This window comes from Drosophila montana, unplaced genomic scaffold, assembly GCF_035044405.1.
Source record: "Drosophila montana isolate Dmon_TW-CO22-7 unplaced genomic scaffold, ASM3504440v1 contig_3200_1, whole genome shotgun sequence".
Lineage (NCBI taxonomy): Eukaryota > Metazoa > Arthropoda > Insecta > Diptera > Drosophilidae > Drosophila > Drosophila montana.
In genome coordinates, this window is record NW_026998080.1 from 1,175,521 (window position 1) to 1,194,572 (window position 19,052).

The 19,052-nt window shown below is 38.0% G+C and overlaps 3 protein-coding genes and 1 long non-coding RNA gene across 24 annotated transcripts; 2 read left to right on the forward strand and 2 right to left on the reverse strand.

Moving 5' to 3' along the window:
* The first annotated feature begins 4,705 nt into the window (after positions 1-4,705).
* Positions 4,706-15,153, forward strand: LOC135431778 (uncharacterized). 20 transcript variants are annotated; one of them, XM_064687107.1, is made up of 6 exons: positions 4,748-4,828; positions 4,885-4,927; positions 5,617-5,788; positions 5,846-5,891; positions 13,464-13,527; positions 14,550-14,703. In XM_064687107.1, the coding sequence occupies exons 3-6, from the start codon at positions 5,726-5,728 to the stop codon at positions 14,560-14,562; spliced, it is 186 nt and encodes a 61-aa protein (XP_064543177.1). In that variant the 5' UTR covers positions 4,748-4,828; positions 4,885-4,927; positions 5,617-5,725; the 3' UTR covers positions 14,563-14,703. The 20 variants fall into 20 exon arrangements, with proteins under 20 accessions (XP_064543178.1, XP_064543173.1, XP_064543177.1 ...); XM_064687095.1 differs by lacking the exons at positions 5,617-5,788; positions 5,846-5,891; positions 13,464-13,527 and adding exons at positions 7,873-7,960; positions 10,604-10,748 and having other exon boundaries at positions 4,751-4,828; positions 14,550-15,153; XM_064687104.1 differs by lacking the exons at positions 5,617-5,788; positions 5,846-5,891; positions 13,464-13,527 and adding exons at positions 7,873-7,960; positions 14,399-14,465 and having other exon boundaries at positions 4,751-4,828; positions 14,550-15,153.
* Positions 11,161-12,386, reverse strand: LOC135431782 (uncharacterized). Its single transcript, XR_010436832.1, has 3 exons — positions 12,003-12,386; positions 11,777-11,925; positions 11,161-11,343 (listed from the first exon to the last, which is right to left on the reverse strand). It is a non-coding gene; the product is annotated as an uncharacterized LOC135431782 (long non-coding RNA).
* Positions 15,154-15,732: 579 nt separating the features above from the next.
* On the forward strand, positions 15,733-16,767 carry Ccs (Copper chaperone for superoxide dismutase). Its single transcript, XM_064687453.1, has 3 exons — positions 15,733-15,812; positions 15,874-16,514; positions 16,569-16,767. The coding sequence occupies exons 1-3, from the start codon at positions 15,798-15,800 to the stop codon at positions 16,702-16,704; spliced, it is 792 nt and encodes a 263-aa protein (XP_064543523.1). The 5' UTR covers positions 15,733-15,797; the 3' UTR covers positions 16,705-16,767.
* LOC135432012 (uncharacterized) lies at positions 16,700-18,480 on the reverse strand. Of its 2 annotated transcripts, none has more exons than XM_064687452.1 (9): positions 18,357-18,480; positions 18,204-18,296; positions 18,029-18,138; positions 17,859-17,953; positions 17,669-17,797; positions 17,453-17,607; positions 17,251-17,395; positions 16,943-17,193; positions 16,700-16,884 (listed from the first exon to the last, which is right to left on the reverse strand). In XM_064687452.1, the coding sequence occupies exons 1-9, from the start codon at positions 18,396-18,398 to the stop codon at positions 16,768-16,770; spliced, it is 1,137 nt and encodes a 378-aa protein (XP_064543522.1). In that variant the 5' UTR covers positions 18,399-18,480; the 3' UTR covers positions 16,700-16,767. The 2 variants fall into 2 exon arrangements, with proteins under 2 accessions (XP_064543522.1, XP_064543521.1); XM_064687451.1 differs by having other exon boundaries at positions 18,029-18,141.
* Positions 18,481-19,052: the final 572 nt, after the last annotated feature.

A 19,052-nucleotide genomic window follows, 5' to 3' on the forward strand; every position in this document is an offset into this window, starting at 1 on the left:
TTATGTGTACTTAACATAACATACATATGTTATACTCGTAACATATGTTTGTTATGTTAAAAGGCTAAGTTAAGTCTTTCAAATGCTTGCAAATACATATATATTAAAAGATATTTTTATTATAATTCGGAGACTGGAATCAGATAATTATACCATTAAAAAAATATGTTTCTCTATGTGATTGTGCTTACAAAATATAAATCTACAGTCAATTATACTATTATGTATGTACTCAAAAATATACCAAACAAATTGTTAATGTACAATTTGTATAGTTGTTGAAAATCTTCCAGACATTTTAGTCCAAACAGATTCATATTTTACAATATTTACCAAACAGAAAACTGTTAAGAGCATAATTTTATCCTTATTAGTTAAAGACAACTTGTTGAGAGCAACAGACATATTGACCCTTGAGTATAACATTTTAATTATTATAATTTAAACAAATATTTTTAAGCTATGCTTCGGCTTTAAAGGCCCAACACTCAGATCTGTTCACATTGATTAACTGAGCCAAGTGCGAAATGTTAAGAGCGAACAGAGAGAGAGAAATGTTTTCAACAATGTTTTTTTTATTAACTAATTAGCCGCAATGCTCCAGTTCGCCCAGCAAACAAAAAAAAAAAGTAAATAAATAAAGACAATGCGTGAATGTGTTATATCATTATATCAGCGCCTTTCCTTTTAGATGTGACCAGTATTTGAGTGTTTCACAAGAATTACGAATATGATTTAACATCTGTTGTTGCGTTTATTGTTATTGTGCGCTTGTTATTGTTATTGCTGCATAAAAAGCGAAAGTAACACACGAAACAGTTCGAGAGAGATCTGTGAACGTTCTAATAAAATCTGAAATCTGAAGTTCAAGGTTTAACCACGATGAATGGCGAATTGAAATTAATTACATTGCCGAGAATCGGAGGTTCTGGGCGCTGGCAGCTAATTAGATTGCCTGCTCATAAGCAGTTAGCGCTTAGATTAAGTAATTTTTATCTAATTTATGCCAGTTATGCTGGGTGTGTGTTTCGGGCTTGATTTGGTGCTGTGCGATAATTAAAGAGATTCGCAGCTGACAGCTCGCCCACCAAGCTGCGGCGACTTTTCATTTCACATTGTCTAACAATGGACCAGCTTAAAGACCGTAAAAACAACAAAAAAGCCGGAACTTGTGAGCCGCATGATTTGTAAGTTTGTTTTAGACAAGTCAGCCAAGAGACGATTATCAAGATTGCGCTTTGGTTCATGAAAATCAGTGCAATATTCGGTCTTACGGAAATGGCCTGAACTTGACATTGAGGGCGGGGAAGCGGGCAGTTAACGGTGCAAAGAAATGCAAATCTTTTTCCATTTTTTGCTCACACATAATTATCAGCTGCGGCGGAAGGAAGTGATTTAGAGATTCAAATCGAGCCATGAGCTTTAGCATTAATTATTTGATAAAGGTCTGGCAAAGAGTTTGACAATGATATAAGACTAAACAGGTCGCTTAGAGCTTGTAAAGAGTTTAGATTGAAGCATAATTATTTATTTGATAACATTTAATGTAGTTGAAATCCTGCTCCTAGATCTATCACAGGACATCATCCAAATTTAATTTGAACAGGAATCATTAAATTTAAATTTAAACAGAGCTTATTATTCACAGATTTACTTTAAGCTCTGATCTGATCTGAATATGAATAGATTACTTAAGCTGGCTTTAAAATAAGGCTTAGGATTAAAAGTTAAATAAAACTGTGATCTAGCTTAACAATCATTATCCTTCTTGCTGTTTCTTAGCCATTATCATGATCCTTATCTCTAAGTAAGCTTCATCAATAAAATTGTGCTAAGTTTGATCCTTGATCTAGATTTAAGGGCAGATTTGAATAGATCTAGTTTTATGAACTATCTTGCGATTTTGTTGATCTATGTTGTCTTCACATATGATCTTTACCTTATAGGAGAAATCTTTTCAGCTTTGATCTATGATCTTGTATTGTGATTGATCTATCCACAGCTGAACTCTCGTTCCTTGAGCTAGCCTTAAGCGCGCTATCCCGTGATTTTTTTAAGCTATGTTTTCTTCGAATATGATCTTTACTTTTTAAGTGATGCAACCACAGCTGAAATCTCCTTGAAATGTATCGTAATTGTTTTCTGCTTTGATCAATGATTTTGTTTTCAGATTGATCTATCCACAGCTGAACCCTCGAGCCAGCTTTGAGCTCATTATTTAGCGATTTTTGTATCTCTATCTTTTTAGAGATTCAGCCAAAACGGATCTGGCTTTAAATTTAAATAGATCTAGCTTGTTGAAATATCTCGTGAGTTTTTCAGCTTTAATCCATGAGTTTGAGTTTAGATTGATCTACCCACAGCTAGACTCCCGAGCTTGCTTTGAGCTCGCGAATTTGGTTAAACTATGTTGTCTTCATATATGATCTTTATTTTATTAGAGATCCGCCGCAGCTGATAAAACCCTCATTGATCTAGCTTTTAAATACGATCCGAATAGATCTAGCCTGTTTATAATCTTGATCTGAACTTGAATCTTGTCGTGAACTATCCACAGCTGACATCTCGTTGCTTGATCTAACTTTGCTTTTGATATATACATATATATGTATACCTGCAGTTGTGATTGCTTTCGTCTCTATAGCTTCCTATACCTTATGTCCGTTTATTATTTTCATTATTATACAATTCAAAATCAATTGCAACGCCAAGGGATTTGTACATATTGTTTGCGGGGTGTTGAGTGCCGTGAAGCGTGCGCCTTGTCGCCGCATTGTGAATGGGTTCATATCACCTCCAGCGGATTGGGCATGGCTGGCTGGCGGGCTGGCTGCTTGATGGCAGATTGTGAGGCGTTGCCAATTGGTGTGGCCAACAAAAGAAATGCTGAGCTGTGTGCTATGCGGTCTAATTAATTTCAGTTCAAGGCGTCGCTCTGTCTGTCTCTCTGTCTGTCTGTCTGTCTGCCCATAAATCCGTGCGTTCCATTGACGATTTGTAAACAACTGCAAGAAATTCGCATTTTGTTACAAATTCCATTGTATTTTGATTTTATTCGGGCGGTGGGTGGAGCCCTCCACAGACTCTCCCAAGCAGCTATTATTCATCACATTACCATTTCAGTATGTTTTTCAGCTGCCCCATAATTATTTGCGGAGCTCACTGTAATTGCTTTTGGTTTATTAAATAGGTCAGTTGTTGTTGTTGTTGTTGCTCTGAACTTGAATTCTGTATATTTTTTGTTTGTTTGTTAACAAATCTGTGACCTTTTAAAGCGAGCATTTCAATTAAAGCAAAAGTTGCGTTTAATTAAAAAATACATACCTCCAGCAATAATTTTTAGAGCTGTCAAAGATGGGGATTGCGTTATAACTAATTTAACCGATAAGACTCAATTGTGTACGATTAAAGTGATAAATAAAAATCAAATAAAGTGTCTGTGCTTATCGCGTTCGCCTTTTGTTTCCGTATACCAAAAATAAAGAAAACCAATTTAATTTTTGCTTCAGTTCTTCAGTTCGATTCCTAATTGCCGCTGTAAAGAATTGGCCAGCTCAAGAGTTTGTATTTTCAGTGCCAATTATGGCAACAGGTCTCTACATATGCATATTGTTCCTGGCACTGGCATTTTTCATATTTATAAAGGTACAAATTATTCACATTTCAAATATGTTATCTATTATTATCTATTTAAATATTTTCTCTTTTAGATAGCGTGCATGGCTTTTGCTAGTTCGAGGCGTCGCAGGGATAATGGTAAGTACTTGAAATAAGCCTTTTCTTAGAGGGTATTGTAATTTTGTCATGAAATATGTAACTCACAAAATTAAAGGTCTTGTATCCCACATAGCTTATATAGTAAATGTGTGACTCATATAAGGAGAGATCTTCAATCCCACAAAGTATATATATTCTTAATCATCTTGATTTCCTACCCCATAAAGTATACCTGGATTTGGATATTTACTTATATATTTTTGTATGAAAGTAGTATGTCACTTTTTTGATGCTATCGTCCCAAGTATAAATGTCAGAATTTGCGGGATCGGACTAATATATAATATAATATCATATAGCTGCCATAGGAAGGATCCGTTTAAGAGTAGGTTTTTGTATTGAAAACTTTTTGTTTATCAGGATATCTTGATCAAAAGCGTCATTTATTAGTATCGTTATGCTCTTCATATATCGCCAAGATCGGGCCATCATATAGTTGAAAATTAGTTTTTTATATGGCAAAATAATCTGTTTTTCACGATATTTTCATCAAACTTCGCCTTGGTCTTCGAAGCGCCGAACATATCCTTACTTCCTGGACTTTACTTAAGATATATTAACCGAACAATTACGAGCTTTACTATTCCCGTAACCTAACTCTTTTACACAAAAGCATTTCTAAGAAACATGTCTTCAATTCCATGTAATCTTCGGCATGCCGAAGATATTTCACTTTATTTTTGCTTTAACTTTAGTTTATTTACTTTCGCTTTAATATGAGCAAGAGACCATTGTTATCCTGCCGAGCTTTAAGCATGGTTAATTGCAATTCTCTAAGCTTTCAAGAGCTTTTAAAGCTGTTTTACAAGCGGTTGTAGGTGTGTGTGTGTGTAATACGATTACGATTTACTCAGTTACTCAGTTAATAATAATATTAACGATTAGATTTGCGATAAGGCAATACGCCTCGTAAATGAAAGGTGCCAACAATATTGACAGAACATTCTTATTTTAGTTACATTTGTATTGGCAGAGAGTAAAAAACATTTGCCAACAAGGTCCAACTATGTGGGGTGCCCTGATAATTGGCATGGTCTTCATTTATTGCTTAGTAAGTTTAAACAAGAATTATTATTTATTTGTAAATATAACAATTCCGTTTTGAAGGGCTTAGCAATGCTAGTGCGAAGGAAGTCTGTTTGGAGGTCGGGTGAGTAAGGATATATATATTTGACGGACTGTAAGAGAGGGTATACTTTCCCCCTTCGTGTGCCCCTCAGCATGTAAGGCCAGATACCTCAAGTGATATTTATCAAATTATTTTCGTCGCAATGCAATTAACTTGTAGCAATACCCTGTATCTATTGCAAATGAGTAAAAGGGGATAATGGTTTTGTGAAAATGTATGTAACAGGTAGAAGGAGCCAAGTCCGATTGTGTTAGGTATATATATTTTTGATCAGGAGTAAGATCTGAGTTGATTTAGCCTTGTCCGACTGCCTGTCCGTTTATCCGTGCGTGCCAATTTAGAAAGCAAGAGTCTTGATATAATACTTGCTATATGAAATATATATACTTCTAAGCCAAACGATTATAATTGTGTAATATCGCTTTTGAGGCTTGGTTTTTTAGGCATAGCTCAAAATCTATATAAGCTACATACATTAATTTGGTATGTAGACTCTCAAGTAGTATACGCAGAGCAGGAATATTTTGTTTTGTTGATAGCCTCGGCAGATTATAATCTATAATCTTGCTCTTAATGGAGAATATTCAACACTTCCGACACTTCCGAAATATTATCCAGACTGGGAGTTACAGGGGATTTTCTAGTCGAGCACACTCAACTACCACATTCTTATTTGTTTTTTGTTTTGTTTGGCCTTTTTAACCGATTAGATTTGCAACAGGGCGGACTGAGAGTGTATTAACAAAGTGCCAGCAAAATTGACAAAATATTTTCGTGCCAGTTTAATTTGTTTTGGCACTGAGCTTGGACTCAGCAAAAATGTTAGGTGCGCTGTTAATTAGTTTACTCCTCTTCGTGCTCAGCATTTTCTTCTACGCCTGTGTAAGTTTGATGTAAACATTCGCCGGTGAATTACTTGTTTAATATTCTGTTTTAAAGGCCTTAACGTTATTTGTGCGCAAGACGAATAGGAATAGAAGGCGTGGTAAGTTTTAAGTGCTCAAAAAGCAGTAAAACCTAACATCTTCAGCTTGCCGGCGAATAAATACCCTTTCTTTCCAACCAATTTATATTTGTATACAAATTAAATTTCACATGGGTTTTTCTATAGACGTTGTATGATACAGTTGTTCGCTTTCAGAAGACTAACTGCTGAAATTGATTAGAATATCATTGAAAGCAAAAAATATATATGCATACATATATTTTATATTTATACCATATTTATATAAGAACTTTATAGTATAGTCTTCGATTTGTTTTAATATTAATATGTATTAATATTCCAAGTTTCACAAAGATTCGAGAGTTTATTTTCAGTCCCATAAAAACTAAGAGGAAATTTATAAAAATCGTTTTCATCTGAATATGGATCACAGTTAGCGTATTTTGGGTTGATTTATCTTTGTACAAGCAACCAGATTCATGAGCAGTGCGAGAAATATATTGACAAACTGTCACCAAAATTGATCACATTTTAAACTCGTTCGAAAAGCGAAAAGAGTATTTTTGTTTTGAGTCTACCCGCTTTTAAAACAAGAGAAACTTCCAGTAAATACTCGTTTATGTCCACTTAAGATAAAGTTTTAAGATTACATGACTGCGCCAGCTTGGGTCTAGGCAAGTCGGAAGAATCTAAATCATTATCAGTTTGAGGGCTAAGCTAACTAACTTCAGCACAAAGAATTTTGATGAGCTTTTTATACCCTGAATCCATTGAAAATGGGTAAGAAGGGTATTATATATTTGTGCAAATGTATGTAACAGGCAGAAGGAAGCATCTATGACCCCATAAAGTACATATATTCTTGATCAGCATCAACAGCCGAGTCGATCTAGCCATGTCCGTCTGTCTGACCGTCCGTCCGTCTGTCCGTCTGTCCGCAAGGATCCCAGAACCTATAAGAGCCAGAGACTTCAAATTTTAGCTGAAGGTCCTCCTAGTGCCCGCGCAGATCGAGTTTGTTTCCAATATTCCATAACATGCCCCGTTTCCAAGTAATCGATAAAAATCGATATCGAAATCCTGTTTTTTGAGAAATTTTGGTAAATAATAAGAGCTAAAATCACCAAACTTGACATGTAGCTTCTAGAAAAGTATATTTATATCAAGTATCTTTCATTTTATACCTATCGAATGTTGGAAGCAGAGGGTTCAGGGTATCCCCTAGTCGGGTGCTCCCGACTAGAACCTCTTACTTGTTTTAAGAACGAAGCAAGCCTTTTTTCCAAGAACCTGGCGAATCGGAGTAGTCGATATATATTATTATTACATTTGGCTGGTAGGTAGCCTATTTAAAGTTTTATTGGGCTGAGCACGAGCATTACGCAGTTGCGTTTTATTGGCCTAATTAAGTAATTGGTAAAAAGCGTATTTCTAACGATTTGGACTTTATTTTTAAAGGAAAGACACGTGCCAATTTTATTGCTTCTTTATCTGCCTTGTAAACTTTGAGTTATTTCGGTTATTTTTCATTGATTATTATTCCGACTTTCTTTTAAGGGTTAAAGCGTTTGTCAAGATCAGCGCGAATAATACGACTGAGCTTCTGGCAATTCATGTTGGGTCATGTGGGGGATAACCCTATGGGGTAGTTGAGCCCGAAACAGATTAGATAACCAAGAGTCCTATGCGAGCTATTGACTTAAAAAAAAGTACCGTTGATACCGTTTAGATAATAATAATAATAATATTAATAATAATAAGCGATAGACGGGTTGGTCGACCGACCTAATCGGGCAGTCGTCATAAGGCTGTCAATGAAGTTTGTCGAAGTCTTAGTTTTTGTTTTGTTTTAATTGTATTTTTATTGAATTAATATATTACTGGCTTTGTAATGCCCGGGGAGCATTGGGATATTATTTCCGGCACTCTCCTCTTAACAATTGTTTTAATATGGGTAAGCTACGCAACTGTCAAAGGCCGCACAATTTCTGATAAGAATTTGCATTTGAATTTCTTAAAGTTGTTTGCCAAAGCTTGTAGAAAAGCTAACTCAACCACAGCGGCGACTCCGCAAAGAGCCAACAGAAGTGCAGCCAGAGATACAAATGGTAAGCTTTTTTTTCTTAGACAAATATAATCACAGATTAACTTAAATTGAGTCGGAGACAGGAGAAAATTCAGTCGTCGTGAGATTTTCAGTTCAGTTTGTCGTTCGTTTCGCTCAATCGGTTAAATTGCTTTGTCTTTTGTTTTCTTAAATATGGATAATCCATTGGCTTGGACTACAATTTTATTTATTTTATTCATAGCCATGTTCCTAGCCTGGGTGAGCTTATTTAATGTCAAATTGGCTTAAACGACTTAAGAAATATGCTTTACTCATTCAAAGATTCTCGACAATGCTATTAAAACGCGAAGAAAGGAGAGAGCTGGAAGACCAGCAGCATTACCCGTGGGTAAGCTTTCCAGATCTAATTAGTAATTCAGATTAATTAGTATAATTTAGTGATGAAATATGTAGAAGAGAAAAGCTTGCAGGCAATATATATTTCTGATCATATGTCTTAAATCTTGACTCACCTTGACATTTACGAGCTTTAGCATGTTCTTTACATATGAGCAAGATCTTATCAACATCGGACTACTATATCAAATCGCAGCTTATCAGAGCTGATGGGTGTACTTTTATATTTAGTCATTCTGTAAATACATCAAGCTGTTATTCGTTTATGTTTTAATCGCTTAGATTCGGATTGGGCTTCAATCAAAACCACCTGGCTAAGATTAGATAAAAGAGCTTTTCTGCGCAAATATGCGCGTTATCAGCTCAAACAAGAGCTAATATATTATAAATGTATACGATTTTGAATAAAAACAATCAATCAAAAAACAATCAGTCTTTAAAAGCAACTGATTTGTTTTAAAAATGTATCTGTATTTTAAAATGTAACTGTTCTGATTATAGCAATTGTTATTGGTTGGGTGATCTCTAATTGATGTGATTCTTTGGCCAAATTCCTAAGGAAACAAACTCTCAAAGTTGCTAATTAAAGGTTATATTGAGGCAAAAAACAGATACAACTCGGCCAGTGCAAGATTTAGCTGGTAAGCTTCGCAGATAACTAGACAATGATATTAGCTAAATATAGAAATATCAAGCCCCTTGAACAAACTGTAGTAATACAGCAGAGCTCTAATCGCTGCGCTTATCTCCGTTTTTATATCGTAACTGAACCCGGACCCGGTGATATCTAGATTTCATCCTCATTTTTATTCACTTGTTGTTCGCCCGGCTGTCGGGGCGCATATTTTATTCGCACGCTTTGTAATGGATATTATGGAATGGTATTATTTCATATCATTTTTGCTAATATTGTTCATACTGTTGCGGGTAAGCTACGTCGAATTCGGTTGGCAATCCTTTAATACTTAGCATAGCTTCTCCGTTGTTGCTGCTCAGACCTATCTGGGACCGTTTCGGCAGTGGAGCTCCTGCAGCCGAGATCAGGCTGAGGCTGGTGAGTGCCTAAAACACTAAGCAGCTTAAATTTCAAATTCAAAGTCAAAAATCGGACACATTTAATGATTAGATCAAACTGTCAAAATTACGTACGGACACATTTCAAATGTACACGGAATTTTGGTTCTGTGGCATTCTCATTGGGATCGCAGTCGCACTCATTTTACGGGTAAGCCTTTCCGCTCGATTGCCACAAGGGGCGCGTTAACTCAGTCAACTCCTCGCCCTCTCTCTCTCTCTCTCTCTCTCTCTGAAGGAGTGCTATCTGTTTGTCAGACTGAAGTTGGAGGAATGGAATAGGCGCGTCATGACGCGCCGTGAAATGATGTTGCGCCTGGCACTCGAGGGTAAGAAAAACAACAGACCACACTCGACCCACCAACCCACCGACCCCCCTCCTCAGTACTCGATATGCCCCAACATCTAGAACAAATAGCTAAAAGCTTGATGATAAGATAACAATCCTTATGGGGGCACTAAACATGGCTATTCCTCGAGTGCTTTAAAACCTGTTCAGCGAATTTCTCTCAATTCTGTCAGTGCTCGTTCCTCAGACCCGCCAGTGTGAAAACCCACGTCTACGGACATGATGTATCCGAACGATTTGATCTATATCTTTATATTGGTTCTCTTGGTGGCCGTTGTAAGTTCCTTAAATGTATCTTTCGATTCGCCCAAAGCTCTAACAAAGCTCTGTTAATAGTTGTGCTTTAGGAGCATACGCAACAACAAAAACATGGAGGAGTACGACAGCGCTTCGTTGGAACGCTCTAGGCGGGCCTCCATATCAACGGGTGCGTACTAGCCAAAGGTCTAAATTCCGATTTACAATTGTCAACCCCATCCCCCTCCTCCGATTCACCTGCGCCCATCCATTTGGCATAAGCTGATAATATGACTAAATACAAATATATACAACATATTATTAATCAGGCATACACCATTTGCCCCATGTTGATAAGACCAAGTCTTATTTTATCGAACGTTACTTGCCCAGTTCGATTTGTGCTCGTCGTATTTGCCATTATAAAATAGCTACTTGCCCGTGTCGAACAGAAATCGTTGCCAATTCACAATTCCGTTAACAAAATGCCCGCCGATGTCACACTCTATATAGTCTACTTCATATTGGTTGTCATTTTGTGTATTTTGGTGCGCGTAAGTTTCGCCAGTTTCCGTTTTTCCGCCGTGCGTGTGTGTGATTTCCACTAATTCTATGCGATTCTTGCAGCTGTGTTGTGTATGCGCCATGCGCAAGCCTGTTGTCGATCAGCCCCCGTTGCCTCTGTCACAGTCACAGCGTGGGCGTGGCCCGCCCCGGGTGCTGCGGCAAATACGCATCGATCCATCCGGCACGACCACCGAAGTGGTCGCAGGTGAGCGCAGATATACGGCGTGAATTGAACCGTATCGATAAGAGGCTTATTTCAGAGCTCTCATAATTTGCAGCGAATTATCGCGATGTGATAACAATAATCCCCCCCCCCCCCCCACTGCATTGAATCAGTTAAAGTGCCTAATTTGGGTTTCGAGATAGTGTTTGTTATTTTTCGAAGCTTCCTCAAATTTGTTTAGGAATGAGCGAGAATGAAGTACGCTGTGAAACTTGTTGACGGCTTCATTTCAATTTGTTTTCTTCACGTCAGACTGTGCTATCAGCGTTGTGCAAAGATTTCACTATTCTAATCTGAGATAACATACCTATTAAAAGAAAACGAGGTCAGATATCAAATTGCAGAACTAATTCATGAAAGAGAGTGCATGTGCAATAAAATAAATGTCGTGAGGTTTAATTCAATTGGAACAAGTGGAATGAAACACTTGCGGAATATGTTTTTAATAGGTTCATTAAAAATATGTTAGAAAGTGCACTGTAATTTAGGCAAATGTAAATAAAGTGACTTTCAAACTGGTCCGATTGGCACTGGAACGGGGTTTCAGGAATTTATCATGCCGCTTTATGTCCATGACCTGGTCCAAATGGAATGGGAACATTAATATACATTGGTTCTTATTAGGCCAACGATTTACTTAATAATTAAATTTATTATTCTTTAAATAGTTTATTCGAGTATAGAAATTTATCATGCAATATAAATTTCATGACCTGGTCCAAGTGAAAAGGGAACATTAATATGCACTGATTCTGATTGGGCCAACGATAATTATTATTCAATAGTTGTTAAAAGCTTAATTCTCTTTGTTTTTCTTTAAATACTTGATTCGAGTGCAGACATTAGCTTTGTTTAAGAAATTATCGATAAATTAGCTACTTGGCGGGAGCTTGTCCAAGTGTTCCAATTGGAATTGGAACACTTACCGCCTAATTGAATTGAATTATTATTCTTAAGGAAGCGCTTAAGCAGCTGCTATCTATATATTTATAACTTTGACATTGAAATACCTCGATTCCCAACCGCATTTATTAATTTGTGGAGCATGTGGGAAATGTTTTGCCCGCCTTTGAGGCATAATTGTTTCAAGTTGCCCGCTTAAGTAGCTTGTTTAGGCCAAGTCCGCAATAGATTTATGTGTGCCTTTGTTTTGGTTTGGCTTTAATTGTGCTTGTGTAAGAATAAATTAGCCCGTGACTCGCACAATATTAATTCACACACTGAGAATTAATTTACCTGAATGTTTCCGCACTTTTTGGGATTTCAAGTTCTCGTTTGTCTTTACTTTGATGAGCTCTTGATTTACGAGTGTCTATATATGTGGGCTATTCTTAGACGCTTTAGCGCCCATGACAGTCTGCAACTTAATGCATGAAATTTCCACACATGGCACGCAATGATGCAAATCTTATCTTATCACGCTCAGCCAACGCTTATCAGGCGATGCGAAATTGTCGGGTCTGAGCGAACCTGCCACCTGCCCAGGTAGTCGACTATGCCCAGCGCTGATAACTTACTCCAAAAAGCGCGCAGCATGGAAATCCAAACAGTTGACAATCGGCTTCTGCGCAGAGTGATGCGATCCGATCGTGTCTGGGCGAACTGAAGCGCGCAAATCAATCCTTCGATTTCCGGAACTCTCGAAATACTCAATATTTAAATGTGAAAATGTTAGATCTTATGTCCATATTCTCGGGCGTTTTTCTGCTTTTCCTCTCCTGTGCGATTTGTTGTTGTTGCCTGCGATTTGGTGTCTGGGCCTGCTACGAATTGTGGCAGCCACGCGAAGGTATGTAAATGAAAGGATCTCGTTTTGATATTTCCTTTATGTATATATTAACTAATCTAATCTTTGTTTTATTAACTCTTGACTCTGATAACCTTACCCGTTTCCTTTAGAGTCACATAAAGTAATTAATTGGCTCTTGGCTAAAAATATTATTGAACTGCTCAGCCAGATATAGGCGCATTGTATATAGTTTCCCCTGATAAGATATTCTCAGCGTTTGTAGGGCAAAATATTCAGTGCTCTCTGACTTTTCAAAGCCAACGGATTTCATACGCTTCGGGCTTATACACAATGGGTGGAATGTTAATGTTTTATTTTTTTCTATTCTTTATAATGCTTGTCGCCGTGCCCATCATATATTTCTGCATACAGGTAATTGCAGCAAATTGTTGGCAGTTTGTTCTCATTTTTAACTCTGAATTGTTCTACTTATCTTAAAGTATTTGGTATGGATTATATTATTCAAGTGCTGTCGCACTCCAGCTGAATCTCCGTCCAATAATCGGGATATCCAGCTACGTCTTCGGGCGCAACGTTCGCTTGGTATGTACAATGAAAAAATCAAAAATCAAAAAAATAAAATTGATATGCAGACAATTGGTTGGTTGATTTTACTTAGACATCGTATATGTACTATGCGCCGCCTCAAGTGTATCTGATAAGGCACTTAGCTAGCCTGGCACATATCATAATTGTGAGCACTTTTGATAAGCGCACTTGATTTTTAGTCTTCTGCGGAGCTGCTTGCAAGTGGGAAGCATGGAAACGGGTCCAATTTTCTACTTCATATTACTTTTGCTCATAGGCCTAACATCTTATGTAGTGCTGCAGGTGAAAATTCACTATAGTTAAAAGCTGTGCACACACACATACACACACTGAGTAAATCGATTCTCTTTTCCTGATAGTGCGCGATTATCTGGATTGTCAGATGCTGTTGTCCAGCCGGCGCCAATGGCAGCAGCCGGCAAAGTAAGTTGTATTAGTTGTTGTTGTATTAGTATTAGTGTGCTTTCGACTAGAAAGCTTAGCGTGTGCTATGCTGTGCTCTGAGCTTTCGTAGCATCGGCGTGCGTGTGTCGTGTAGGTGAGCTGCCTTTAGCACATGACTGCCATATACACTATATATAAAGGCTTTCGGTTTAGCAACTTTATCTTATCGCTAAAATAGAAACAAGTCACTAGGCATACTTATATCAATAATACATAACGTCATCCATGTATATAGGCTCTTTGATTAGTTCCCGGCGTACTGTTGCCTGTTTCGGGCGTGCAATGAGTATGCGCCGGTTTCCGGCACTTGTTTCTGTTTCAAATCTAAATTCGAATCGGCCATGAACTGGTGCACTCAGTTTGGCCTCCATGTGGCTATCTATTTGGCGCTGGTCTTCTTCTTCTTCTGCTGTCTGCCCATCGTTTGCTTCTATGTGCGCGTCGAGAATCGAACCCTGGCAAAGATTTGTCCGTCGCGCTGCCAACGCCAGCAAAGGCAAAGGCAAAGGCAAAGACAAATCAATCCCAGTCGAAATGGTAACGTGTGCCAAATATGAGGGCGGGGTTTATCTAATCGCTGGCTATTCAGCACTCAGCACCATTGAGTTGCCTATTATTATTGTTATTTGACGATCAACTTATTATATTTGGCAATAACAACCGAGTCGAGTTCGGTTTCAAACGTAGAATGACTTTGACATCCAACTTGTTGGTGGCGTCGGGCTTCCTGGTCGCCATATTCGTCGTTAGCCAGCTAATCTTTGTACGTAATTATAGTGCCTAGTCATTATTATGCGCAGATCTATCTTCGAGTCATTGTCTTAATAGTTTATTCTGTTCGTTTCGTTAGCTGGCCATGCGCATGCACCAATCCACGGTGTTGAATCGACAAAGGCAACGCCAGCGCCAACGGCTCGGTATACGAATTGTTCACTATATAATCTTGATCTATTTATGGGTCTAGATAATGCTAATATATGCCCGTAATGCTTATCTTGCAGATCGCCAAAATAATGTGGAGCTGGGACGCCAGCACAGCCGCTTTGGCGATATATTCTTTATCGAGCCGAACAGCCAGGAGGCAGCACGGATACGCGAACAGCTGGAAAAGGATGACAAGGAGCTGCCCAGCTATGATGAAGTGATGCGTATGTGCAATTTGACAACGCCCACAGCCGCTGCAGCATTGCCAACGCCAACTATGGCGTCCAGTGCCATTGGCATTGCTGCATTGCCGGCTCCGCCGTATTCGGAGTGTGATCCGCATCTAAGCGTAGAAACAACAATCGCTGCCACAAATGCCGTCACAGCCAGCTCGTTGGAGCCTTCACCGTCCACTTCACGTGCCGCTCAAATTCCAACGTAGCAATCGTCTATGGCTGATCCAAATGCACACCACATCCAGCACAAAATCTTTCGATGAAGCTGTCGCCACAGCATTCCTGTGCCACTCTGGGCCACACAAATCTCCAGTTTGTGTGCGCTTCTATATTGAGAAATAAAAGTGTGATTTTATAAAGTATACCTAAGTATTAGACCGTAGGTTTTCGATAATTGTATATATTTATAAATTTAAGGTGCAATAAATTAATTAAGGAAATTTTATTTATTTTATTTTGTTTTTGCCTCAGCTAGTACATTAATGTTGCCAAATCGTAACCAAAGCGTTGATTTCACCTTTGCAATAACTTGGAAGAAAAATGGCATTATCAAAAGCAAAATATATAATATATAAAGATTCTACCAATAATAAAATGTGCTCTTTACAGAACTGAACCAAATACATGATATTGCCAAATTTTGTATTCTTGATAACTTGGCTGCTAAATTTATTTAACAAAATGCCATTTAAAGTTTCTACTGTAAACAATCTTTTTAAACAAATTATAAAATGTGACTTCTTTTCCAAAATGAATTTAAACGCTCTTAACAGAACTGGATCAATTTTAAATACGAAATACGAAGAAGACATGACATTTAAATATGGTATTTTAAATAATTCAAGTATTTAATTGATTTATTTGAGCATGTTAAACTATTTTGCAATATTAATGTGCCTACGCCTGGTAAATTCATTTTTTAAAACAGTTTGCTTCACTAATTTAAATATCGATATAAATTGTAAGTCCAATTTGAGCTAACCGCCAATTATAAATATCGATAGTGCCTATCGATTTTGTATCCATCTGTAAATATATCGATAGCAACCATTATTTGTGTTTTGTGGTTGACTACTTATAAACAACGCAATGGACTCAACTAAGGTAACTAACTAAATTAATGGTAAATGGGGCGCATTTAACGCAAAGTAACTCCACTTTCTAGATTGAGTTTGCAGTGGAAATGCGTAAACACGACAAATCGTGCGTAGATAGCCTGCGGCGTGCTCTGGAGGGCATGGGTCAAGTTGACATTGATCCGGCAGAGGGACGCGTGATTGTGCAGACAACAGTGCCATGGTCGCAAGTTCAGGACAAAATCGAAAGCACGGGCCGCCGGGCTGTTCTCTCCGGCTTTGGGGGACAATCAGCGGTGGCGCTTATCAATACAACCGGCTGTGTCGTTGATCGAACACCCGTACAGGGCGCAGTGCGTTTCACCACAATTGCTGCACAGCAGGCTGGCGTAGTTGTTGATGGAGTAGTGGATGGATTAGCGCCGGGACTCCACGGCTTTCACATACACGAAAGCGGCGATGTGTCCAAAGGCTGTGCATCAGTTGGCAACCATTATAATCCGCGTAATTCGCCACATGGAAGCCCGGACGCAGGCACAACTAAGCGACATGCCGGCGATTTGGGAAACATACGTGCCGATGAGACTGGCCGTGCCACATTCCGTTTTGTTGATCCAGCCCTGGAAATTTGGGACATAATTGGACGTGCGGTTGTCATAACAGCCAATGCGGATGACATGGGACGCGGTGGCAACACACAAAGTCTAATCGATGGTAATTCCGGTGACAGGTAGGTATATATTTGCTAAGTCTTATGAGATGTACAATTTTGACTTCTTTTTAGAATTGCCTGCGGCATAATTGCCCGCTCGGCTGGCATTTTGCAGAACTTTAAGAGAATTTGCGCCTGCGACGGTGTAACGCTTTGGGATGAGCGTAATAAACCGCTGGCGGGCAAAGAACGTTCTACAAAACTGTAAATATAATACTTTATTTTTTGTGAAATGTTCTTAAATATATATATGTATATATACTATCTAGAATTATTTAGCATCTTTTTGCTTGTTGGCAGCTTTTAAACGTGACAAATGCGCTTTGCATTTGGTTTTGTAGGACTGCACGAGTTTGCCACCAGGCGAAATGGCAATCGCCGCATGAATCTATAGAAGAAGAACCATTAATTATGTAGTTACAAGTTAGTCGCGCATTAACGCTTACCTCAACATAATCAATTTCTTGTTCGTAATGTATGGAATCTTCTAAAATATTTAAAACTACTTGAAATTGCTCAGGGCTCAGCACATAAGTAATTTCGCCAATGTTTTGCTTGTACCACTGAGCATAGTTATCCAAATTCTGTTGTATATTCATGGTTGTAGCCGCAGCAGCGCGTGCCGTGACTAGAAGATGCAACAAGGAGAGTTGACAGCCCAAACTAGCCACATGAAGCAGACGGTTCTTGAGGTACTCTGTGAAAATTATAATCATATCAATATAATCTTATCGCAGGCAGCCAACCCGCTTACTTTTTATAAAGGCAATTGTGTCTGCATTTCCGCTGCTGGCTATGGACTGCAGTAAAATTATATAAAATTTCCAATGTTTAAAATTCGAGGAGGTAGATAGTTTAAATAGATGGGACAACGCTTCCTGCTGATGGCTGCCAAAGAGCTATAGAAAAGTTTGTTAATATGATGAGACAAATCTAAACATATGTCATATATTTACTCTTCCTGTGATGTGTTTGACAAATATTAGTTCATCGACACCCTCATTAATCCAAGCGCTAAAGTGTTGAAACGCCAGACTGACATCGGCAGTCTCATGCAACTCCAACAGAATGTTCAAATGCATTTGCATGCACACATTGACTAATACATCATCTATAAAGATAATTGCCAGTCATTAAGAGGAAATGCAGTAACTTACAGAAAGCCCACCTACCAGGTAAAGATTTACACAAATACTCAACATAGTTTAAGTTGCCGATCTTTGGATTTTCAGCCAGAGCGCTGAAGAGATTCCGCAAAGCATTTTCGAGTATATTATTCAGTGTTAGCATGTTTAACGAATCTAAAAGCAAAACCTGAATTTACTCTATTTACATACAGAATTTAAAGTCCATATCACTTACCATAATGAGCCGAAATGAATAGATTAGACAGCAGCTTATTTTCATTTTGCAGAAACTCAATTAATATTAACTGCAGCTGCTCATCGTTCTCTATACTGTCAATGAATCGTTAATTAGATAATATACATAAATATTTGTTGATCTATGTATGTATATTTCCCATTTGTTACCTGCAAATGTATTCCGTGGCTGTCAGAATTCTAAGCTGTTGCAGCTGGCCCAGCACTCGAAAGCTGCCAACGCTCAATGGCAATTGACAGAAGTATTTGGCCAGCAAAAGCTGCTTAATCCAAAATTTGATAATAATATTCATAAATATTTAAACTCTGCTACCCAAGTATTTACCTTTTCCTTTGCATTTAAGCATTTTAGCAGATCGACAAGATCCCAGGCGGCTCGTTGACTCGCTTGGGGGTTGTCGCAGTGTTTTTGTAGCAGCTTTAAAAGAGAATAAATCAAATTATATTAAATATAACCATATGCATATCGTTAATTTACCCTGCAAGTAAATCCAAAATTGCTGCTGACATTGAGATTCATTTAATTTTATTTCCTGTTTCCCGCAAAAACTTGCAGCTACAAGAGTGTGTACACACCAATGCGAATAAAAAATACCAAATAAGCCACAGAGCTAATTTAGGCAGGTCTGTTAAATAAATAACAAAAAACGTTAATTTCAAATTTCACTCAAACTATTTTATATTTTGATTGTTTAAGATAATAACTATCAAACGAAAGAGCATTGTTAATCGACAGACCGAACACGATTAGGGCGGTTCTTGTTTATATTATCTAGCTCATCAGATTATTGTTATAATATATATAAAGCAATTAACTTGATTCATTTGGAGTCTATAAATAATAGATATTCTTTATCAGGGACAACAGTCAGTACAAAATATTCGACCATGAAACGTGACAAAGCCGAGATATTACTGATCATCATTCTGAGCCTGATTCTGGCGGATAAACTGGTAGCGGTAAGTTTTCAAAGGAAACAGGCCAGCTGGATAAATAAAATGTTAAATAACTTTAGTGCGGGAACCAACTGTATTATGTTTCGCAAGTAAATGTTATTAATTCTCCTGGAGATTCGGCTCTAACTGCCTTTAGATTGGTTTGACGCAACCGCGCTCTAAACGGAACCGTTCCAATACTTGAAGATCTGACGGACAGCTTTTAGCTGACAATACA

Bases quoted from the DNA above. Each gene is read 5' to 3' on its own strand.
- LOC135431778 (XM_064687089.1), top strand. From the start codon at position 10,462: ATGCCCGCCGATGTCACACTCTATATAGTCTACTTCATATTGGTTGTC. The intron at 10,531-10,603 runs GTAAGTTTCGCC...CGATTCTTGCAG, and splicing joins TTTTGTGTATTTTGGTGCGC to CTGTGTTGTGTATGCGCCAT. The intron at 10,749-14,549 runs GTGAGCGCAGAT...CTTATCTTGCAG, and splicing joins GACCACCGAAGTGGTCGCAG to ATCGCCAAAATAATGTGGAG.
- Ccs (XM_064687453.1), top strand. The intron at 16,515-16,568 runs GTAGGTATATAT...ACTTCTTTTTAG, and splicing joins GATGGTAATTCCGGTGACAG to AATTGCCTGCGGCATAATTG.
- LOC135432012 (XM_064687451.1), bottom strand. From the start codon at position 18,398: ATGAATCTCAATGTCAGCAGCAATTTTGGATTTACTTGCAGG. The intron at 18,142-18,203 runs GTAAATACTTGG...TTTTGGATTAAG, and splicing joins GCTTAAATGCAAAGGAAAAG to CAGCTTTTGCTGGCCAAATA. The intron at 17,798-17,858 runs GTAAGTGATATG...TTTTGCTTTTAG, and splicing joins ATTCATTTCGGCTCATTATG to ATTCGTTAAACATGCTAACA.